Below are 27,185 nucleotides of genomic sequence, written 5' to 3'. Positions count from 1 at the left end.
CATCGTCACGTACGGAAACGGTTAGGTACACAATATACATTAAATCGGCTGCAAGCTGTCGACGTGGACCAAAGTCATATTATCGTTACGTACATTACACTGTGCGCGCGTATATTTCATGACGTAACGCGTAGTATTGCGTGCGGCGATTATATTATTATTATTATAATAATGCCGTAGCGACGACGGCGACATAAAACGCAAACTATAATATGCAAACTCATCCACAGCAGGGTGCTCGCGGGTCGTGGGTTGCCGGTGTGGTGGGTGATGGGCAGTGGGGTGTCCGGCGGTCCGGCACTTTTGCAAAAACAACGATCGGCGGCAGTGCGTATATATACACACTTCTCTATTAATCACCGGCCCGTCAGATTTTAGTGGTTATTTTCCCCTCCCCGCGCAGAATACTAATAAAACATCATTGACCCCGACGAGTTTATTATTATACTGCGCACGGCCGCACGGGTAATATAATTTTTTTTTCCACCAAAATTTGAACACGCGCGTCGGCGGGCCGTCCGCGGACTCTCCGCTGCTGACCACGTTTAGGGCGATTTACCAACCACGCTCGTGCTTGTATTTCCCGTCAACAATGGAATATTTTCAAATTATGGTACTTATTATGAACTATTATTCTTGGAATTATCATAAATATATTAAAGGTTAGTGCTTATTTAAGACCATTTATTGATTTCAAACTTTTGAGATATTTTTTACTACTCAAGGAGCGTTACGAGCTATTGCAGTTTTTCAAATGAAAACCTCTTATTTTTACTTCAAATTGTTTAGTGGATCATATTTTTGAAAATTTCGTTGTACCCAACTCAAAACTCGAACGAATAAAAATATAATTATGTTTTAAAGTACTTCATGTCTACACTGATAATATCGGACAATAGTCGTCTTGATGGGTTGAATAGAAACTTAATTAAGTTTACTGTTACTTAAAAAAAATATAAGAAATATGATTAAATTTAAAAAGTCTAGGTCAACACAGTGCATCATTCTTTGATGTAATCAAATATTAAATTATCTCTATCCAAAATGACTTTACTTTAATAGTAGCCTAGATTTTTGTAATACATGAACGTTGCCAACCAAGTGACAGACATTGTATTTTTTAACGTGGCTTGCTTACTGAACACCTAGGTACATAATTTTCTACGATTGAAATGGCTTTTAATATGAATAGGCATTGCTCATTAGAATCGCATGTTATATACTCTCTAAGTTCCTTGATTAACTTATACTACAGCCATGAGTATGTGAGCTCTCTTGTCAGTTGTAAAACTTAAAAACTTTAACTATGAAAATGTATACCAGCTATTGTATAATATATTGAGATTTATTTTGTATTAACTTTTAGGAATTTAATTTTGTACTTATCAGATGGTTTTTATTTTAAAATAAATGATATTGACAAAATTGTACTAAATGTCTTAATATGATATGCTATTTTATTTTTACAAAAAATCATTAAGAATATATATAAATAAATAGGTTTATATATATTTATTATTTTATGCCACAATCTGATAACAACTTTAACAGATGTGTATTTATGATTGTTTTAATAAACATTTTATTAGTCATCGACGTCACTAGATGTCATCATACAAAAATATAAATAACTTCAGCTAGGGAATCATACGGATGAGTAAATATAACAATTTGTGTAGTACAATATTGATAACTCTCATATTTTATTGTTTTTTGGAACTTTATAGATTATACTCCGTAGAAATAAAAAAAATATAAATCTATTATCTATCTATGCATTTATAAATAAATTTAATGAACCAACTATTATTACCTAAATAAGAATAAAAATATTTAAATAATCGAAAAAAAAATAAGAACATTTTTTTACCATAAAATATTGGTATCGGTTTCGATTTAAATTTCTAGAAAAATCAAAAATGGGTTCCTGTTTAAAAAATCAGATTTTAATTTAAGCTCCAAGCCCTGTTTTACAAAAATATAAAATTCATATTATAATATCGGATTTAGCATTTACTATAAGCATTGTTACAAACTTTAGAAGTTAATAGATATCAATATTAAGTACTGGCATTTTGAAATCAGGTCATATCCCCCATATTTTTCAAATCCATTATCGTGGGTATGTTATCTGAGACATTGATGGAGATGACAACGACGACGACCAGTATAGCTTTCCGATCAGTGACTTATTATCACGACCGAGGAGTGCGTTTGAATTTTATGCAAGTTGTTCAGATACGATCTCAAGGTCGACAATGCGAATTCAACGAGTCGGTGCAATTCGAAACGAATAAAATAATATATGTCCGTTGTCGAGAGTCGTATATGAAGCCGCGGCGGACTAGTCGCATAAATTGTGTAGGTACCGCCGCCGCCGCGTTTAGTCGGCATCGGTACTCGCCGACCAAGACAACTATGTGTAATGTGCGTCCCTCTTTGTTGCCCCGCAAAGTTATGCACGCGTGTTTTAACACGCCTTTTTTATGATTATTATGATTATTTTTAATTTTTTTTTCATCATATTATTTGACTTTCTTGTAATTAAAAAAAAAAAAAAAATATACATATATATACATACCACTCGCGCGTTCACATAGTAGTTAAATTGGTTTAGTTTTATTATTTTTTTGCGAGTGCTCAACAGGGTCGACTGTGGTATAATTTATATCCATTAGTGTAGGTTTACGTATTAATGTATTATGAGTATAGGTATAGAGGTACTTGCGTGCTATTTTTTTTTTTCAAACTTGACAACTTAACTTGTTTCAAGATTGTTCAAACAAAAACGCACCAAAGGACTTTATGAATTATGCATTTCGTTCGGTTGAAAAGTTATTTTTAATAAATTGAAAATACTTTTTCGTCAAAGTCGTTTAAATATAAGCAATTGAATAGGGCCTAGAGAGTATTTAAAAATTAATTGAAATGGTTTAATTGCGTTTTTAATACTTTTTAATGTGTATAGTTTAATGGTTTTATTTTTATTTGGTTAATATAAACAAAACAATAAATATATTATAATATATTAATACGTATCATTTATAGGTATTTACTCAGTAATATTTTGAGGGAATAGATGACCATAGCATTACAAAAAATAATATAGTATACAATTAATCATTTCAAATTGACGTGAAAAATATAAAACATATTAAATGGCACGAGAATGGAATTTATACCAAAATTCGCATAATATATTGGTTTATTCCGGTTCAATACTATAATATCGAGTAGAATTTCTGAGTTTAAAACAGTAAAATTTAGAACTTAGACGTTTAGAATTTATCGTATATGTAAATTATATGAATATCGAAGTATTTTATGCTGATGAATTATTATTATTCGTTTACATTTATTTATTGTATATATATATATTATTATAATAAGTGGTTTACTAGAATAGAAACGACAAATAATAAATTTAATTTATTCATTGGTTGTATACTGAATTGTTTTAATAAAATAAACGTTATTTTGTAACTCTGTTTCTAAGATAATATAATTATTCTTATAATTGTGTTCAGTTTTTATAAATATATAGTTAATAAATTATTGTTTGTAAAGTGGAAAAATAGAATATTAACTACCCCATAATGAGTCATCGTTCAAAGACGAATTCAGTTGACGATAGACGACATCCTTAAGGACATGGTACATTAAACTTGTTTTAATCCAATTGAAAGCGTTTCTTTGTTTTTATATGTATTCGTGGGGGAGTAGGTTTATAGAGAAGTGATTACCCGTGTTCGCGATGCAATCAAATCGGTCTTTTAGGTTAAGGGTTCTCAGATAATATACAGGGGTATTACTTAAGCGCCGAGTTCGGAATTATTCACGACTATATAACCGTTTCTTTACAGATTATAGGAGCAATACTTTCTATCCGATGGCAACGTTAACCGAATAGATTCTTTTTACAGCGTGTTTCTCGAGTGGGGTCGGGTCCTCTCATCGCAGACAGTTACTTGCAGAGTAAAACAAATGGTGTTTTGTTTTTTTATTTATCGACTAAAGAGTCTCAACAAATAAAATATATTATTTTATTTGCCATTATTATTATTATAAATTTTTTTTTAGTGCTTACATTTATCAACTTAGAACTATATATTTTGTTTGGAATTGTATAATTATACTAAAAACTATACTACTAAGTGCATTGGTTATAAAAGTTATGAGTTTATGACACATTAAAATGTATCGCTATTTACGACCAGATTTCATCCAAGCAGCAAGTAATAAATGGTTAACTAAAATATGATATATTTTACATAATAAATCAATTTTTATTCACCTATAATTTAGTGTAAAAATAGAATATCTTTGCATTTGTCGAGTTTATTAATAACTAATTGACTGTAATGACAAAATGTAATTGCATTTGAAATCAGAATTAAATCACACTATTAATCGTAATAAATTATTATATTATTTGATATATTTGTTATCAAAATAAAATTATGTATTCATATACATTGTTAATAATTGGATATACTTAGTCACTTTTATTTGATGAAACCTTTCGTGAACTCAAGGGTATGAGTTTCAAGTCGTATCAATTTCATTATATATACAAAATAAATATAGATAGAAAACAGAGGCGTATAGTGACTTAAGACTTTATTAAGTTTGGCATGTACATTTTGACTGGGAATGAAATCATTAATTTTGCAATAGCTGAGTGTGTATACTGTGAAAACAGTTCGGTTACATTTCTTTGGTCGATCGAAGCGCGTTAAATGGCATCAACAATAAATGATTATTCATGTTAGGGCGTTGCGGAAATTTTCAATATCTGTTAGGTATCACACCAAATGTCGTGTAAACAACAAGTGTTGTGACTGTTTTTGACTCTATCCATTCTATGAAACGCAATTCAGACTCGTAGAGCGCATTGGATATAATCAACAGTAGAACATCTGCGGTCAAACAGCCAATTACCCGCGGTTTTTACGGCTTCTTCATCCATAAAACCTTAGAGAGGGTGGCAATAATAAGAGACACTAAGAGGATTATCTGTGGTGGCACAGCTCTATATATTATTGTGCTAACCCGCATTGCGACAACACCTGGCCAAACATTCAATTTGCCCGAGGTCAATAAAAACAAACGACTAAAACAAAATATATATAAAATCTTTTGCAATTAATTATACCGACATATATGGGACGTTATTGTTGTAGTTGTTGTTCTTATTAAAAAAAGATTCTTTTGGATTTACGAAGTGTCCAGGACCACCATGGTTGATAAGCAATTAGTGCACATCTTTGAGGGGTCAGCTTCTGGAGGGGGGATTAAGTTTGGGTATTGTACACTTCGACGGATCCTTTAAGTTGGCCCCAAAATGAGAAATAATAAGCTTTTCCGAAAACTGTTTGCAAACCAGAAACCTTGGCAGGAAACTTCGATACCGGTAAAACTTTGAAACAGACGTTATCAGTAAAGTTTTTGGTCCAACATAACTACATCAACGTAAATCCGACAGATCTCCTTAGTCGAGGTATGCAATATTGAAAGTGACTGTAGTTCTGAACAGAAATTTATCGCTCTCGCGTAAAATAAAAATAACGAAATAAAAGAAGGAGAGTGAGAGAGACAGAGAAAAGAAAATGTGGAATTAGTTTAAATTTCCCTCGACATTTCATACTGAAAAATCATCGGTTCTTAAGACAAATGGACCCGATGTCTCGTGAAAATGATTTATAGTACAAAGAAGGTTTATCATATCTTCAATTTCAAATACAATTCTCTTATACTTTATGCATTCATTTTTCAAAAAAAAAAAAATCTAAACGAAATATAATAATATAAACATGCATAGTTATTCATATGTATGCATCATAGGTAAATATATATATATATATATATATATATATATAAGATACAATATTTATCGTAGACGATATCAGTTTTAATACATTTTATACTAGTTTTTCAAAATCAAATTGAGAGCAACTTTTAAATTTCACATATAATAGGTGTTTTATTGTTTATTTTTTTCATTATTATTTTAGGCAGCGCTTAATATTTTTAGCTGCAGTTAGTATAGTAACTTTATATTTTTTTTTCGTAATAAGTATGAATTTAAAATTACGAGAAACGTTAGAAGTTAGAACAAGATGAAATATCCTTATCTGAAAGAATTTATGTGTATAATAAATAAATTAATGGATTTCATTAGTTGTTAATGGATATTATTATATACTGCAGTGGCGGAGTGCAGCTGTATATAAAAGATCGAACAAAATACTAGGCGTCGGCAATCTCTATTTTATCAAATTACCGTGGAACCGACTAAAATAAAATATTTCATTAATCATAGAATCTAATACACAGAAGGAAAAAAATATTTTATTTATCTGTTCATGTGTTTGTCGTTAGGTTCTTTTAATCGATTTTAATGAATACGTGGGAATTGATTTTATTAAAATTGTACGAAACATAAGATTCGTGTAATATAATCAAAAAATGGACGTATATAGTATAAAATATAATATTATTGTCATGATATATATAATAATAATAATAATAATAATATTATATCGATTTACTATGGTTTTATACGCCGTATCATATTTCTTTGAAGTACGTATACACCTACATAATATAGGTAATGTAAATATTGTTTTTTTTTATTTAATTATTACATTATTCTGCATTGAATCTATTAGTGATAACTCTGTACGAGCTAAATTTAACCACCTCGTCTGGTTACAAAACAGTTAGAAAAGCTATTAAAATATAAAAGTTTTTCCGAACTGATTAAAAATTAATTACCTGGTGGAAAATCGTTTTTCTTTTCTCTGGGCGTTTTAATTAAAACTAATTCCTTTCACCCCATTCTCTACATTTGCTTCGTGTTCAAAGCGAACTTTTGCACTTAAAATAGCTCTCGAAAGACGATTTTTTACCAGTGCATATATTTTCCCGTTATCTGGAGGATGGCCCTGTCATGGGTCCGGAGAAAAAAAAGAACGTATTTTTTTTTGTATTATTAATTGCGGTCCAGAGAGAGAGAGAGAGAGAGAAAGAGAGAAATATATCGCGATATGCGTTACAATAGCCACCGAAAATATAAAAAAAAAATAGCACGCACATTAACAATGATATCAGATCGAAATTGTTTAATTGCACAAACGTAAAAAACAACCACAAAAAAAGCAACAATATAGCATATCATCAAATCAAAGATTTTTTTTAATTTTAAGATGAATAATATAATATTTCTTTTTAGGAAGTGTACCGACATTCCATAGATATCGAGTAGATAAAATTTATCACATCAGGGAAATGCTTGTTTAAATAGTTTGTGTTGATGTAACCAAAAGAAGTTTGGTTTTAAAATAACCAATCACAGACAACCTATTAAATGTAACGTTTGTTTTTTTTCCGTTCTATTAAACAAAAACGACGTACGATATTCTAAATGACAGATATTTTTTTTTAAAACGTTTTACCATACGTTAACCGGGTGTTTCGTTTCTTATTTATTTTGGCAGTCGTTCAACACCCTCTTAAATATCGTTTTTTTCTTTTTAGTATTTTTGTAAATCTTCTAGGATATAATATATTGTGACCTTAGTCTTAGAATATATTTTATATACCGTATGGCTATTATCGTTTTTAGTGCTACTTTTGATTTAATTAAAACCATATTATTCTTTATAATAGGTGGGTATTAATCAAACATTAAAACCGAAATATTCAATTAAATCATAATAATAAGATTGAGATACGTACATAAGGCAATCCACTGTAGTGGTTTAATACGTTTTAAAGTACCTACCTAATAATAGTAATAAATGTGATTCTTATATTTTCAAAAATACCTTAGGTTCCTATTTAGGACGAATGCCTTTAATGGTATTAAACGAAATACTACACAACAACGTGTTAGCTATTATACATGTAGTATTATTTTATTGTTTTATAGTTGTGAAATGTTAAAGGTTGGTATTATAGGTAGACACTGCACGTAAAAATGATTTACGATATTTTATGCATAATGATTCCGGCGCTGTGGCGAACAAATAAAAAAAATGCTAGGACCTATACATAATAATGGACATTTCGTAAACGCATAACGGCCTCGGCATTTCCGATAAGAACGATAGTAGTGTAAAGTAGTGCGTATATTATAATATTATAGTCGGACAACGATATATTATTATTGTTATTATTGCTACAGCACGATCGCATCCCCTCGCGGACTGCAGTTCAAATTCAATAATAAAAATAATATTATTATTTTCGAGAACACTAAACGCACCTCGTGACAAACGTTGCGACGAACACAATTTACATAACGACATTACATTTGTCACTAATTGTCGGTATATTTAGGTACGGACATTATTGCAGCATATAATTAGTTATACGTATAATTTATTGTCTGGATTACCTATTTAGGACTACTCTGTGTCACTGCTGCAGCAGGAACACACGTGGTATTAATAAATTTGTCCGTAGAAAAATGCGTACCATACCGTCCCGGGATAAGAACTGCGTGGCTAATAATCGATATCCTATAATGCGATTAACAACCCATGTTTTCGGGCGATAGTGAGGAGGTGTTTTAACCTGTACTATAGATAACGCATCCGGTCAGTGTCCTGTGCACATGATCAAAATAATATTTAAAAGCTTGTTGCGGGAATAGAATTCATAAAAATTAGGGCGGCGCTTTACGGTTTTAAATCTAGTGGTGTTAATCCCGAATAAAATTTACCTTAGTAACCTTTGTATTACAATATTTAATTTTTTTTTGCTTTGTAATCATTGTTTTAAACACCTAAGTATTTAGATTTGTACATATTTTCATATTTTTCCAAAATATGTATGATGGGTGTTTTTTAAAAAAAAATATTGAAAGGATTCAGCTCTCGAAACCCCTTCCTTTTTAGGTATAGCTTACGATAGTAATAAATAAATAACATAAAATAATATTTTACGAATTTAAATCTAATATTCAAGTACAGTTTGATGCGTTTAAAAATGAAAAATAAAATAAAATCACACATTTGCCCTTAACGCCCACGATCCATAAATTTTCCGCTTTCGCCAACCTCTTTGTGAATAAAACACTATACACACGCACTTATTGCACAGCAGTGACGGCGCTGTCGATTATCGGCCACGGTTTAAGTCCCTATAAACACCTCTTCCTCACTCTCCTCTGCCATGCGGGGACTCCGAATTTTCCTTCTTCGCATAATAATAATATAATATTAGTGTACGTTATACTCATACACGCGGCAGTTAGTATTATATTAGCTTTTTCACCGCGATGGCGGGACTGCCATGGCGTCTGTGGTACACGCTTTACGTCCGTTGATAATCCGTCAACCAACAATAAAGTTTACGCCCGGGTTCGACGCACAAAAGACTTTTGCAAACGACAGCCACGTTATATTATCGCTTAAACTTTAAATGTCAACGGCGCGGCGGGCAACTCTCGCGTATAAAATACCGAAATCTTATATTATTATATAAAATCGACTTGATAACATTTCAATGGTGCGTATATACGATGTACTTAATGCTGTTTTATAATATTTTAGTGATCCACGTCATTGTTATACGGCCGAGAAAAAGAAATTAATTTCAATTTTATACCAAAAAACCGCGAGAATTTCGACAAGTGTTATTGAATGAAAATTAATAGTGTGTACGCACTCGGTATATACGCAGGATTTGTGATAAATCCTAAAAAAATAGCGTTCATTTGTTTTAATTTAAATTTTGCATTTATTTTAGTTTTTTTTTATTCGTCGGAGGGTAGTTCCGGTTGTTTTTGGTTCGTCGGTAACCGGTGGGCGATTTGGGCCTAAAGCCTCTGGAAATTAATTCGAGAAAAAAACAAAAAGGGGAAGCGTTTTGCTGGTGATAAAAATCCTGATTCACTATTTTATACGCCCTTACACTTAATGCGGCTATATAAATATATATATTTTATGGTGTGTGTGGTGCAATGATCGTAGGCTGAGTATATTATATATATAAGTACCTATATAGTGTGGTCGAGAAATATTTCCAATAACTATTATATTATCCTACAAGCGCTGGGGTTGGGTCTATTCGTTGACTATCCTTTTCATTAAATGAGAATTTCGGAGTATATTAATAATAATTTGCCCGTGGGTGGTAAAAGTGTCCTGACCACGATAGGTTTCCCATAATGGACGGCCGTGACGGGACTTTAATGAAAGCTCGTATGGCACGGCTGGGTGAAAGGGCTCAAAACGCAATTATCCTCAGCCTTTAGTGACCTTTGGCAATCTCACCTGCGATATTAATGTGCCTTTGGGTCGTACATAAATTAGCCAACGGCTTACAGTGTGAAAACATCTTTCACAGCAGCATCGGCATGAACGCCGGAAGTAAAATTTGTATTATTATCGGGTTTAAGGATTATGAGATGTATTATTATGAACGAATTGATTATAAAATATTTTTCATCATAACTATTTAGTATTTGATCTACTAATATGTTTAAAAAAGTAAAGTTGATGAAAATATTAAAGATTCAACTATTTTTTTTTTTTATTTATTATTCATTATTAATCATAGTATAACAAATCAATAGTACTTTTAAAAATTGAATTTTTTTTAAATACATCTATTTAACAAAAAGAATTAAATAAATTTGAAAAAACACAAGAGCTTTTAAGTACTCTCAGATGTCGTATTATGTCCAATGTTTTTACTATAAAAGATTGTTTCTGACAACAATATCCGTGTAAAAGTTAATTGAAAAACTGGGCCATAAATTTTAACCCTCAGAGAAGAGCATTAATACGTCCTTTTTACTAGGCGGTGCCAAATTGTTAGTTTCAACTCATTTTTTTTTTAAATCTTAAATAAAAAATATTTAGATTTTGAAAAAACCGTCACCCTGGAAGTTATAGCGTCATTCATATATTAAAGAATACATTTGGCATTATTAGCATGAAATGTTTTTAAAAGTTTTTTGGCATAGGTTTTAATTTTTGTGAGGCTTTATGGTTTTTTGGAGATACTAAATTAAGTGGTGGATTCATGAAATGTAATAAACAAACAGACTGGAAGAATACTAACATTTAAAATGCCCCAACAAAACATTTACTTTAAATGTGATTTAGTTGTCTAAATAATAAATTATTATCAAAATGATTATAAATTATTTTTTATTTAAAAAATAAATTAATAATATACTACTAGAATCTCGTACAAGCTAAACAATTATTTTTAGGAATTTGCATTTTTAAAATGCTGATATTTGTGAGATAGCTTTGAAAACAATTTTAAGTTCGTATCTATTATCGATATAGGTAATAATATTCAATTTGTTTATATTGAGCAATGTGAAGATCATCTAAATTAAGATGAAAAAATTAAGATTAAATAAATGAATGAGTAAAAAAAAAAAATAGTAACAAAGGCCTAGAACGTTGCTCGGCTACATAATAGGTTTTGAGTAGTGTACCTATTTTTTTATATTACAAAGTCGGTTTGATTCAAAGTAAACAGAAATGATTTATGAGTAAAAAAAATGTAACATTTAAATAATAATATGATGTGTATAGGATTATGGTTTTAAATGATAAATGAAAAATTTAGCTAAATGTTTGTTTACACAAAAGAGACGGACGTATTAAATCGTCAAAAATATTAAATTGTGATATATTATGAAATATAAGAAGTATAATGGTTTTAATTATAATACAAAATTATCTAAAATCTACACTAATAAAATTAGAAAGATTGTTTTAACTTATCATCTGGTAGGTGGTTATAGAAATGTGTGACGGCTTAATTGTGTTTAATAATAATTATTCGTAAAATTATATTATTATATTATAAAATATTTATTTTTACATTAAATACGAATACCTACAAACCAAATGTATTGGGTTCATGGTTAATTCTAGAGAAATACGTATTTACGTCAAAAAGTAATATTTCAGATGGTTAAACGTATTTTTAGGTTTAGTGAATATAGATTCGTGGACCACATTGATGTTTAACGTATTACCACGTGGTAACAATAATGTTTACAGAATCGAAGGGCTGTATAATGCATATTATGTACACATAATACCTATATACATATTAAAATTGTTTGTTGTATATAATATGTATACAGAGTGATTCGCTGGATATTTCTAGTAATTTTACTCGTCTTATATCTTGCTTGTTTTAGCTCATATTATTAAAAATTAAATTGTTAACATCCTTATATGATGTGTATGTATAAACATTTCCATGGTAATAAATTATGTTTCAGATTATTAAACTTAAAATACAGGTCATATGTAGTTGCAGGTCGCTAAGAAAAAAATTCATTTAATTAAAATATTTTCCTCGAAAATATGTTATTAACGGCTAAAAAGTACATTTAGTCAAAAACTGTGTAAATATGCAACAAACATGGGAAAACGAATTTAAAAATAATTATACACAATTAAATGACATACTTTTATTTACTATTATTTTCTTATAATGCAGTTATTCAAAATCTGACTTTAGGAATTGAAATCTACTATACTGTATAGGTATTTAAATTGTTGAGAATTTTTTTACTAATTAAAGAGTGTCCTGAAGAAATATAAACTTTTAAGTTTAAAACCACTTAACGGATAATTGTTTTGAAAGTTCTGGTGTAAAAAATCAAAATCAAACTACTAGCTTTTTAGATAGGTATTCAACGTTGTGTATGTACTATGAGTAAAATGAGAACTCATGATAATGCAATTTATTTGATGGGGATTATGGTAATTTAAATATTGTAACAATTTTTATTAATCTATCAATATTTAGAGTTAATCTAAGTATAATAAATACTAAGTCTGATATTACATTTAGTTTTAATTTTTAAACACTCTAAGGATAATATTTTTTCAGAACACTAAATTCGATAACTGAAAAATTACTCGTTAAAATGCTGAATTAGATGCATCAATATTTCTAAGAAGTTGTCTGATAAAAAAATAATTTTATAGTCGAAAAGGAATCTCGTTTGAAAAACAACATATTGTATCATCACAGAACTACACTCTTTAAGCAGTAAAAAAATAATAGTAATAATTTTAAAATATGATTTTTTAAATATGTTTAAAAGTTTTGAAAATTATAATTTAATTAAATTTTTTATTGAACGAACAAAAGTTGGGGCGCGAGTGCTCGGTAAATCACCCTGTATACTGCGTATTGTGTGTGTATATACTGTTCGTGGGCACGTTTGTCCTGCATGAATTGTATACACACGTTGTTGTTTGGAATACTGATGTGTATATTTTGGACGATAATATACTTATATTATATTCGTGTGGCATTATAAGTTAATTAGCTGTCGGTGGTTTTAGTATGCGGTATAAGGGCTTGCCGGGCGGATGATGTAATATTATATTATACTGGCCGTGTGCGCGTATGGTATCATTGGTAGTCGGTAGATACCAGAAAATCCCGGGAATCCCGCTGGTGAATAGGACTCGGAAATTGCGACGTAAATAATCAACGGGGTCCATTCATGACAAATTGCACAGCAGTTGTTGAAATCCGTCTGCATCCTTTCGCGACAGCGGTGTCGATATTATATAATATTACAGCAGAAATCGTTTTTAATGATGCATACGAGGGATCAGGAAAAATACTTCCATAATAACTGATAGTGGTAGCAACCGAAATTTAAAAAAAAAAATTCCAAAACAGTATACATTATATTGTTATTAGGTTATTTAAATCACAAAACATATCATTCTAACTATATGCAGTATACTTATTATTATTAAAAAGTAAAGTGTATTAAGCTGATTTTGTTTGTGAAATGTTTTTTTTTTAATAAAAATAGTGTAATATTTTCGTTTCTACTTTTTCAACGTGTTTTTTTGATCGACATACAATCAGATACGAGTTATTTAATATTTTGCATTATTTTGAAATTTATTAATGTTATACATTATCGATAATATAGACTATATATTTTGTGGTTGCTATATAGTAGCTTAAATTCGCTAAAAATATACGTCATTACATCGTATAGTTATTATAAAAATGTTGTAACTATCGATAAACATAGTATTTACATATTGTATAACATATGAGTTTCAATGGAATCTTTAATTTAAATCATTAAGCCCGGTACGTCATTACATCATTGGTGTCATTATAAACAGTTTATTATTTTGTAAACTTTAGCACTTTACCAATCAATGTATATTATTATCATCGGTTGATCCGCGGCAGGCGTAACTATACGTAGGTGTAAAGCGAAAACACTGTTGCAGCGCACCTCCAACACACACACACACAGTATTCCAATCAGCCGCGTGACACCGATCGTTGTTCGTGGTCGAGTGAATAATTTTTTATTCACATTTCAAATTTTGTCGTGATTTATTTGTTTTATTTTTACTATCGATCGACCTCACTGATAGCCACACATCAGCTCCACAACAACGGTGGTGCACTACAATAGTGACGGAATCAATTGTGTTTTCCTCGAGACATATTATTTATTTTTTACAACCCCTATACACAATGTCATAGTACTACGTATACGGAATTTTTTATCGGACCCATCAATAATAATAATAATTGTACTATTTGTGTACAGTTAATTTGAAACAAATAATATTGTGTATTTTAAAGCTTTATTTTCACGAACAATAAACTTTTTATGCCGTGGAAATGTTGCCAAAACTATACACAAATTCTATAAACGAGCACTATATTATGAAAATTATTTTTAATGTTCTACAATCGCACGAGTAGTTGACTCGATAAGCATGTGTTTTTTTTTTATTACGTTCTTCATTTGTCAAAACGTCGAGATGTCTACCACGCATTTCTAGTCATGCGTTGGATTATGTATGCATAAACATTTAACACGAGCGGTAGCTTTTGACATTTTAATTTCAGTCTTACTCAACTCGACGTCTCGACGACATAATAATAATATATACTCGTAATTTATACATTAAGCATTTTAATATTCTTAACAATACACTAATATATATATATTTATATATAATAGGTCATCATTCTGTTTAATTAACAACCATTGTGTAACGTGTTCGCAAAGATTGTTATTATTTTCAGACATGATTAATGAAGAGAAAAACTATAATTAATGTATAATATATTATTATACATCTATTTACATGTGACGGTAAAACACTTACAATCGTTCCAATCGACCGAGATGCTTGAAAGATCCTTTCTCAATCGTATGAATTTGATTGTCCGACAATTGCCTTGAAAAAATAAGAAAAAAAAACAATTAAAGAGAAATATTTTTCAATTATAAAGTTTCTTATAAAACGGGTCTTTTGAGGGGTGCATGTATATTATACATATATATATAATGGAAGAGAAAAAATACGAATGATTTGATTGCGTTTTTAAGAATAAAGTAAACAATATATAGAAAACAAATTTAATTGGTTACAAATCCCACTGCATGAAAGAATGATTCTCAACTTGCTGTTTGACAGCAGTATCGAAGAAATATTGCCGTTTATTAAAATTACTTTTTGTCCGACTCACAGTTCAAAAACTTACACCCTTATATTCGAGATAAAAACACGCCTCGAATACACAACAATATAAGTTTCGATGGTTCAAAAGATACTTTGTACACGTTATTGAAGCATCTCTTCTAGAGATATTATATAATTTAAAATAAAAAAAAAATGAAATGAAAGACACCGGAGTAACATTACAGTTTCAGTGGTAATTATTATCGTACTCAATCAAATTAATTAGACCTGAACGTAATTAATACAATTTTATTTTTTTTCAATAATAAATAAATATAACACTTTATTAATCAGATACCTAGATGCATAACTATACAATAGATAATACATTTATGAATCTAGAATCGATTACTTGCCTTCCTCGTGTTAGGTTATACTTTTTACCACTGATTACCTATGTGTTGGATATTTTTCACATGAACAGGTGTTAATCCTTTTTAGTTATTTATGCTAACACGTGCAAGATATTTTTTGACGATAATAAGTTTTTATAACAATAAATAAATAACGTGTAAGAGGGTTGAAATAAAATAAAAATATATAAAATAATTAGGCTGCACAATAAATATATAGTCAACCGGTCAATAAACCGGGCTGGGTCACTCCGTAGTTATTTAAATCGAAAATATTCGTATACTAGTTATGAAATACGACGGAGGTGAATTTAAAATTTAATAAAAAAAATTTCGAACATTTAATCCCTTTAATCCAACCAGGATGAGATAGAATCGTCCAGTATGATGTGAATTGCCTAGGGTGGAAAAGCCATGAAGGGAATGATTGTATTGTAAATATATACGTAGCTGTGCCGAAAATAAAATGACACACATATGGTATATTTATGCGAAACTTGATATTATATTTTACGTACGATTAGATAATTGTATAAAAATTAGTGATAATAATAACAATAATATAATAGGTATGAAGTGAGGGTTACTGTTTTTTTCTGTTTGGTGACTGATGAGGTCCATTACCCAGGCAAGATTATCTTATCTTAAATTCTTTTCTTTTTTGATCTGATAATTGTTCAATGAAATTCAATATAAACCTTCCTATTATATACAATGATACACACATAGGTGTAGGTATATAAAAGATGAAGTTAAAGGATCAGAAATAGTGCTTATTTTTTAAAAATAATTAAATTATATGAAATCACATTTTTTAGAAAAAGTTTGAAAACATAATATTATAATATTATTACAATAAACAAATTCATATAAAAATGTATTTCTTATTTCTTATTTCATTATAGTACTTAGTGACAAAAAAAAAATGATTTGGTACAACTACGAGTACGAATACTACTATAAGTCGAATCCATTCGATGATAGTAAAACGCAATAAAATATAATATTTACGATTGTGACAGCCATAATATGAATTAATTATTATCTTGATAGTTAAAAGAAAGTAGATACCGTTACCGTTAGGTCAATATGATTTAATTGCTGTCAGAATGTCATATGTGTGTATAAAATATATAAACGTTGTATTATTTATTGTTATTGTGTATTTTTTGTTATATTAACTCAAAATCCATATAAATTGTCATTTAGAAAACTAAAAAAGCATATAGATGTAACCTAGCCTTTGAATTAGAGGGATTGGAAGTCTCAACTAAAATTATTTTTTCATATATGTATCTACCCAAGTATACCTATCTACTAATATAATATTACTTTATTTTATTAGAAAATTTACCTTAAAGTCTATTTTTTGTATACAATATATGTAAGGATTTTTCTGCTGATCATTCCATACAATATAAAAGTTGTATACTAGACATACGCACGTGTACCTTTATTGGCTATTTATTAAATATCTGAGTGCATTTAATATTGCATTTTTTAATTTGAAAATTTGAGTTAACATTTTTTTAAGATTGGACGAAAGACTGCTGATAATTTAATAGCAGTCGTACAATAATATAGAGTGTACCACAATTTGATATTAAAAAAAGTAGTTATAAAATTGGATTTTTATATTTTTAACAAGATACCTACCGAGCAACCAGTAGATTATGTTTACAAGATGCTACGAGGCGCACTTGCAATGGTGTATATTTTTATACTTAGAATAAATAATAAAAGTCTAAAGGCGAAGTTCGTGGGAGTGGAAAAAATAAGTTTCCGTCCTTATTAACACGAATAATGAGAAACCGAGTTTATTTCTCCATTTCTACTGTTTGTTTTGTGTCCCTTTTCGTTACAAATATCGATGAATAATTTCAAGTGGTTCAAATACTAAGTTGCTGCCAAAAATCACTTAAAGTTATGATTTTAAAAACAATTTTCATTTTTATTTACTCTCTTCTTTTTTATCCCCTGCCCGCCCGAATAATAAAACATATAATATATTTAAAAAGTTCCGGAAAACCATCCTCTATTTATATACTCGACCCACTACATATACACAGTGGGAGCTCTATTAAATTTTCACAGGTCGCCAGACAAAACCAACAAACTGGACGTAAGAGGGGAACAAAAAAAAAAAACATAAATCAAGTTGACTTTTAAAGATACATGTTTATATAAACACGAGGTAAAAACAAAAGTACTTACAATACTCGTAAATTAGTCAGGTTGGCAAAGTCGGTAGACGATATGACCGTAATGTTGTTTCCCTGCAGGTCTCTGTAAATAAAAAATAAATACATTTTATTAGTTTATTATTTCAAATTAAACTAACAATAAGGAAACTTCACCCGTCCCATTATTCAGAACGAACATTGAAGTATATAATACCATTAAGTTTACATATATGAACCATTAACATTATTTAGAAAGTATATTATTATATTGTTGTCGGAGTGTGAAAATCGTACACGCGTAGCTATTATATATTTTAACAGAATAATTAATTCGTACTTTTTACACGTCCATACGACACTATAACCGTCAGAGTTTAATATACGGCGCCATATTTTTCGAGCCTGTAAAGCGGGTGACAACTGACAAGCGAAATGCTTAGATTCCCTTCTGGACCGCAGTCATTATGATCACAGTCGACATTAGATCATAATATATATAATATTATATTGTATAATATTGTTATGTACACATAGTCTGCGGCGGCGGCGGCGGCGGTGCCACACAATGTGACTATAATAAAATCCGACGCGTTTATTGTCCATAAATCAGAGACGGATAGCAGAACGCCGAAAAACGAAATCATTACAACGAGACTGCGATAAAAACCGCGGGGTCGGTTGTAAACGTTATTAATTTTACGCGTTAAAACACGGATCCCGCTGAGATCGCGAGACCCGTGTCCTGAGATAAAATCGGTGCACTATCGGCGCATTCCGAGCGCGCATATAAGCACACACTGCACATCACCTGCAATAATAATGCGCCGTTTGCTAAAACTGTTCGAATCACCTCATAGAAAAATTATTTAAGCCTTCATGGTCGATAATAATATTATATTGCTAGGAGTGTGGCATGTGTGCGACATACGCAAAAGCCGGAAACAAAAATGCATTTTCCCGGTAGCGTGCGAGCATGGAAATCGATTTTTATATATTTTGTTCCGTCTCCTATTAAACGATACATATATATAGGCTTGATTTAGGTTCTTTATTGAACACAGAGACGAGCACGAAATGTCGACAACGACTACCTTGCTTCTTCTTCGCCGATCGTAATCTCTTCGACAAAAAGTGCTCCAACAAAGCGGCTTAACTTGTTTGCTGGATTTCCACTCGAATAGTTACCGTTTGACGAGAGCTATCCAACGGTAAAATGCATGTAAAATATACCATTTCATATACTCTTTATCGTAAATCATTTTTTTTTTTGCTCTACTTTTTTTTTATCCATGTCCGTTCTACCATTTGTATAAGGCTGCCGTATTATAACTAAATATGATTTCGAAAATGGCCAAGTGGAAAACTTATCGGCTTAAAAATTATGAAATATTAAAATGTTGGTAGGTACTCGACTGTAGTTTCAAAAAAAAAAAAAATATATATATATCTATATTTAGCTATAATATAAAATTATATTACACTTTTTTACTAAAACATTTTTAACAATATATGAATACAAATGGATTTTGTGTTGCAAAATATGTATGCATTATCTGAATGAAATTTAACTACTATTTTTAAATTAATTTTTTATGGAGAGATTTCTTTTAAATAATACATTATTCAAACTCGGTTGGGTTATAATATATTTCACTCGAATAAAACATATTTATCACAAACTCAGTTAACTGCATAACGTAAGGAACGTTTATATTTTCATATTGCGTAAATTAAAATTACAAATACTTCTTACATGTATATGTACGTCAGTGAATTACTTCAAACAAATATTGTACAAAAAAAAAAACACCTTGTTAAATCATACTAATATAATTTGAGCATACAAACATTCATGGTAAAGAGTAGTTGGGTAGACTATAACCGAGTCAGTTGTATTTATATTTAAACCAAATAAATAATATTCTCAAATGATTCAAAGCGCAGTTTAAATTATACTGATTAAGATTTTGTTATAGGTAGACGTTTGGTAACATTAATTCGTTGCTAAAAAACAAACATAATTGCTAAGAAATTAATATTTACTTTTCCCAGGCTAAAATTCAAATTGTATCAAAATAATTTAACAATAGACATTAGCAAACGAGTAAAAAAATTAATTGTATTAATATTAAAACGAAAAACTATATATGCGGTTAGGTGAAATGTATTCACTTATTGGTTCTTTAATAACAATTAGAAATCTATTTTTTTAAATTCATTCAAAAACTAAATGAATTTGTTATTTATAGTCGATAAAATACGAGTGTGTTACTCATTTATTTTATAAAATAGTTATTGTAATCATATGTTAATATTTTAACTATATTGTTTAAACACCTGAGCGTGGTAGGTTACACTCGAAAAAGCAATGTAATTGCATTTAGGAAACGATGTCTTTTTTTTTTTTGAAAGCCAAGTTTGAAAAAAATACAAATACCACGTACGTTGTACATGGAGGAAATAAAAAACAAAGAAAGGGTAATTTGTTAGTCTCAAGTCTGCGACGAACAATATAGTGCTGTATATTGTTTTCCGCTCTTGTCCGCCGGTTAAACGAAAAGAATTACCAATCGATTTGTCTGTTTTCGACGTACAAAAAAATTGCGAAACATAAAGAAAACCGTCAGCACCAATACTGACTTCTAATAATACGAATAGGCATTTTTACCAAACACACATTCAGGTAGTGTGAACAGTTGAGAAAATAATCGATTGATTACTTGTCAATTTATTATTGATTTAAACCTATTTACCTATTTTACGTATATTATAACCATAGTCGTATTAATTCCGATTTACGTATTAACAATAATAATAATTATAAATAATAAGTTTTTTAATTAATTATTATAATAACCAAACAACCACGATTCATCTTTTGCAAACAACAGTAACGATTTGTGCTTTTCTGTAAACTAAAACAATGAAGATTGAACAATTTTGACAAGTTCAATCCACGTGGATAATGTATATATTATGTGTATATACAATAGAGGTTTAAATTACATTTACTTGAAAAATAATTTATTTTTACTACTTATAGAATTTGTGTAATATTATTATAATTTCTTCTTTTTTTTTAGAAAGTTATTAAAAAAATGACCAAATTGAAATTGAAAATAAAAAGTTTTCTTTTTTATTTCATGATGATAAAGCACGTCATGCTATATTATACTAGGTAAATGTATATATTTTAATACAATATAATTTTAAAAGACAAAACTGAAATGGAAAAGAAAAATTTTTATTATATCACTCAAGTATTTTTATATTTTAATTGAAATGGTTTTAAAATATTTCAAAAAAAATTAAATGAAGGAGTGTTCTTGATTGTGTTAGAGATTTATAATAACATTTAAATATTATTCAATGTTGATTGAACACATTTTTCAATTGAGTGACTCGATGTAACTGAAGATATTTCTCAAGTAAGCCACACACAGGGTGTCGTTTATCAAACGGACACGATGTAATACATCATTTTAGGGTGTTTGAAGAACACGCAGACTTTAGTTTAGTTAAGGATCACAAATGTTATACCCCGAATGCCCATCGGGGTCGTCCGATACTTGTAAGAAAACCGCATATTAATGGAAGACGACCAAATAAAATACAGGCTACAATCAATTGTCAAGATAAAGTGAAAACCCAACTGACTGGTCATGATTAATTTTAAAAGGAGAACCATAGATAAATTGGGAAATAATAAAATATTCACTGTCAAGCCACTAGTGTTGGACGACGATAGCCGCCGTCTACGGTCAGTCGGCTTATAAATCTTCGGTGACAAGAGACTTAACTTTTCGAGTTATCTGTGTATAACATTACACATATACCATACCCACCTACGGAATGTCAGAGAGAAGACAATTGTTTAAATTATCGTCTGTCAAACACGGTAATTAGGCGTTCCTTAGCAAGGACAAATTCAAATTGTCGCCCATTCATTGTGTTGTAGTGGAGATTACAAATTTAATTGTCTCAGTATATACTGGAATCTTAGTGAAAAGATTTAGAATTTCCGAGCCAAGTTATTTAGTTGGTCTTAGCTTATTAAATTGAATGTAATGGTTTTTTTTTTTAAGTATAGTAAGCTATAATAATACTATGATATTAGTGATCGCTCTAATTTTTAGTAAAAAGAAAAACCCAAGTCCATATAATGAATGTTGATTAATTAACAGAAAATTTAATTCTGCTAAACTAAGTTTTGCACTCAGTTAAATCTAATTTTTAGTTTTATCGCAAAAACTTTAAATTAATATAAATTACGTGACTTACAATGGATATACATTTTGAAAATAAAATAATACAAGTTTTAGTATGTAATGTTAGAAATGTACAATGTAAATTAATAGAACAATACGTTATAGTAGGTATGTATTATTTATTATAACACATAGTAACAGTTGTCTTCTACCACGAACAAAAGTTAACGTACACCGGAGAAACTGATGTCAACATAATATCATACAATATTATGTATAATAATTTTGTTTTACGTGTCCGTTTTTATGATTTTATTCAAATCGATACGGTGGATTGTAATCATTGTAGGACAAGTCGTTTAAAAGCAATATATGAAAACACATACTTGGGGTGTCGTGATCATAATGTTATGACCCGGTATGTACCTATATATATGTATAATTGTTTGAAATAGGGGTAGGTATGTGCGGTGTACTCGCCGAAAGGCTTTTGTGCACACATCATGGAACTACAGTGTATGGGGTTAGCCGAACTAGGTGGCGGTGAGGCGCGCGGGCAGGGGCGATCGAAAAATGTTTTGAAAATTAGGGCTGCCGGATAATTAAATTTCCGTCGATTATTTTGCCGTGTGGAAAGGTGCAGGGAAACGGTAGCCGACAAAGGAAGAGGCTTGTTAGCGTGCTGTCAAAAATAGTTGCCAGTCAAAAAAGGGTCCCGCGCGTGCCCGGACAGATGTTCACCGCCGCCGCTTCTGCCGCAACGGCGCGCGTTTTGAATTTATGTAATAATATTTCGGAGACGGCGATATTATAATGTCTGTGTGTTTCCGTGTACGTATATAATATTATATCGTATATTATATATGCGCACCAAAAGTTTGTGTCATCGGCTGAGCGCGGAAAGGGCCAATTAATAAACGAACGCGCAGCCGGTCTCCGTTTCCATTAGCATTTAGCTCACTCGTGGATCATGTAAAAGTTTTCTGCGGAATTTTACATTCGGTCTCGGTGTGGTGTTTAAAAACGAGCCAGTGTTTCCCGATAACCCTTTAGAGGAAAACTCCGCAGATTTATAGATCATATTATTATATTATTATGGTATGGCGGCGGCGGCGCTTAAGTCATTTTAAAATCGAGTTTGCGGGATTTTCAATAAACCACCAAAAATACGCCGTGTACGCAAACACATTTCAGAAATTTAATTATGAGCTTTGCTGGTTTTTCACTTTTAGATGTTCGCTTGAAAACCAACACGTCTTTTGACTATAAATATGGTAATATATCGAAAAAATGAAAATATTTTAATACATTTTTATAATAATAATGAAGTAGGTGGTTATTATACTACCTATTGCAAAATTATGTATTACTGAATGTTATCAAATTTATTATTTAATTGTTATAGCTTTTTTGTTCTAAGTCAGCTGATTTGAAAATTGAATTGCATATAAACGTAATAATATACAAATTATATGTGTATACAAATATTATATTTTGATAAGCAATTAGTATAACATTTATAATAATTATTTATGAGTGAAAAAATGATTGAACGATTCCAATTAAGGCGTTCTTTCAAGTACCGCCTATTTACAGAATGCAAACTATTATGATTTAATAATAAAATTGTGTTCGATTTTAGATTAATTGTGATTTGATTGTTTTGGCTATTGAAAATAAAAACAAATAAATGCATTTTCAATCACAAAGTTAAACAGCAGACCGTTCAAGAGTACTGTACATTTACGCTTAATACGATTAGGGGAAAGTAATTTGAGAATATAAACTAATACCATGTACGAGGGTTTGGAGATTTTTAACATTATATTTAATGTCGATCATTTATAAAAACTAAAAAGGTACTGCGTAAAACTATATACAATCTATAAACATGTGTGATGAAAAAAATTCTTCGTTCACAAACAATTACAAAAATAAATATAAATTTTTATATGATTGGGACACGCGAACAGTACACAACTACTGTTTAAGTAACTTTGTTTCGCCGCCGTTTGCTGTGATAAATTATTATTAATTATATAAAAAAAAAACAATTCAATTTTATCATCTGTTTGAAGCGCATTAATATTTATTAAAGTTATCTGTCGAGACTTAATCGTTGTTTTTGTTATAGAATAAAGCACATTACACATATACATATAGTTTAGTTGAAATTTGGTAATATTCCAAATGTAACGTTTGAACGCTTTAAAGTTTTAAATAGTTTTCGGCAATACACAAGTTGCAAATGGACCGACATTTTTAATAGATGAACTCGATTGATAATAACTTCCAATCTCATTCGTCGATAATTTAATGTTTCCAGATCGTAAAAGAATAACTAAAAATAGAATAATATATTATTTTTTTTAAATACTTTATTTTTAAACTAAAATTATTTATATTTTCGATGGGTTCGTGTGTCATTTATGTTGTCTTTATTAATTAAAAAAATTATAAGTTCTTGATACATGGTAACTGTACAGTTCCTAGAAAGAAAAATATTTTTTTTTTATTATCATTGAAAAGATTAAACCAAAAAGAAAAGATTTAACTGGATCCATGCCAAGTCGCACAATAAACATTACGCAAATAAATATATTCAGTATATTATGATTTGCATTTAGATAAACGGTCCGAAATATTTAATTATTATTAGTTTTATCATTAGTTCTGATTAAATTTCAAAATAAATGTATGCACACGTGTACATGGTATGTTATTATAGTGATTGACTTATCAAATATTAATCATCATTTACAATGTTCTATAGGAACAATAAAGGCACGATTTTAGACAATTGACCGGACTCGAACGTGTATGGTTAGGACTTAATTAACAATTCCTATAGCGTTTAATGTACACCCGATCGATATAAATTTAAAGTGACCAATCACGGACATGATTTATTATTGTTGCTGGAAGTGCACATAATATACAAACGATTTTACTATAAAACGGCAAGTAAATTAGTAGATTATTTAGGATTTAATTGTAATTTATGTTGTATAATATAATATTAAAACGCAGCTTTTACGATGCATATTAATTTTCGAATTATTATTATATAGTTTATACAAAACGAAAATATTATATATTATAATATACCTCCTGTATATTTATGTCGTGTTTAAAATAATAATGTGATTTATTTGATTTAAATTATAATATTATTGTTGTATTAATTTCAGAAACCATAAGCAGAGCTTTCAATACGTTCAAAGTAAACCGTCTATAGACTATATTATTGCACAAGACGTAATCCTTAATCGTCAAGTGCGCAACATAAATATTAAGATAAACCTTCCGAACAAATCAATAGCCGGCGATAATTGTATTGCAGAGACGAGCCACAACGCAGCTAGTGCTTTTATACATACAGTTAAAACCGATTACACATACCGAGTCCTTCGCCGCTTCCTTTTGGCGACTTCCCCCCGTTCGGTTGGGATCTTTTATTGTTTTTGGCGTGCGCCGCCGAAGTGATTTACCTTGTAAGATAACGAGCCACAGCGTCTACAACGTCTACCCTTAAAACAACATTAAGGGTTTGTATTTCACATTCCCCGCCACCGCCGCCGTCGCCAGACCGTTGGTTTTTGTTACGTAATTTGTTTTACTCGGATGGCGCAAAAGGAAATAGTGCTTTTGTGTTTGTTTCCTCGGCAAAATTTAGCTAGCCTCCCAGTAAACGGAACCCTTAATAAACGCTCACACACACACACACACACACACACACACACAAACACCGGGCGTGTGCGTATATCCGAGACATTATATTATTGTTTTCTTCTTGTAAGTGCGCGGGGACGGGGTACCGGTGAGCTACCCACCACTACTAGGAAGTTAATAAGGAGAGGATTCGCACACAGTAATTTGCGTATTCTCATTAATGCTGAGACTCGGGGACTTGTGGCCTGGAAAATGAGATTTTCTTTCCTTTTAAGTTCATGAAACTCAATTAGTTCAGTACCAGAAGTGTAAAGAAAAAACTATACAATTGCAAACGCCGAAATGGAAATTCTATTATTATTGTTCTATACGAATTGAGATTTTTTTCAAGCTGTAGATTTGTACATTGTTTAACGAATTAATGCATTAATAAAATTACCATTACAACATTTCTACGTCATTTGAAATCAAAGTAATTCAGATTATCACTTAGACGCGTATGGATATTTATCATAAATTATATTACCAACAACTGTTGTAGTACAATACAATGCAGCGTTAGACGACGGTAATATTATAGCATAGCACAATAACTTTGAATTTATTAACTTTATCTAAGTTAATAATTTCAAGATAAATCCAATGGACGTCATAAATTAAATTGAAAACAAAAATTAATCATTTACAAAAACTTGCATAAAATGACAACTTATTTTATTATCGGAACTTACATTTCATTTGTGTATACAGAAACAATAAATTATTATTTATCTTACATTCAACAACTGTCAAAAACTTTTTCCTGGTCCGACACATTTGTTTATATTAAAAAAATAAAGTAGATTTAAAAGTAACTTGCTAATATAATTGTTTTGTCTTTATTTTATCACAGAACTTCTGTTATTTTAAATTAGATAATTTAAGAGTTGGAAAGTACCTATTATTATAAGTCTATTAGTTATTCATATAAACAAAATGAACATTGTTCAATCTTATTTTACTTGTTAACCATCGTGACTCGTATTGCATAAAAGTTTGAGAAATTAATTTATGAAAATGTTAACTTATATAACAATATAGATTCTATGAAAAATTGATATTATATACATTACAATCGTAATGCGTATGCACCTATTGTACTATATATAATTTGTAAATGGACATAGCAAATTACAAGTTTTTCCAACCAACGGTATTTTTAAACTATAATCATGGATATTGCATGGAACCACATAAATATTATTTGATTAA

At 30.0% G+C, this 27,185-nt stretch overlaps 1 protein-coding gene across 2 annotated transcripts in view; it reads right to left on the bottom strand.

Moving 5' to 3' along the window:
* Nucleotides 1–27,185, bottom strand: part of LOC114126770 (protein slit) — a 131,322-nt gene that overhangs the window by 39,595 nt on the left and 64,542 nt on the right. For both annotated transcript variants that reach the window (XM_027990778.2, XM_027990779.2), the window contains exons 2-3: nt 18,086–18,157; nt 15,162–15,233 (exon numbers count right to left, since the gene is read on the bottom strand). In XM_027990778.2, the coding sequence (XP_027846579.2) occupies nt 15,162–15,233; nt 18,086–18,157 (144 nt within the window). The remainder of the gene's footprint in view (nt 1–15,161; nt 15,234–18,085; nt 18,158–27,185) is intronic.

This window comes from Aphis gossypii, chromosome 2 (genome assembly GCF_020184175.1).
Source record: "Aphis gossypii isolate Hap1 chromosome 2, ASM2018417v2, whole genome shotgun sequence".
Taxonomy (NCBI): Eukaryota; Metazoa; Arthropoda; class Insecta; order Hemiptera; family Aphididae; genus Aphis; species Aphis gossypii.
Note: the sequence above shows the minus strand (reverse complement) of the source record. Positions and strands in the feature narration are given on the sequence as shown.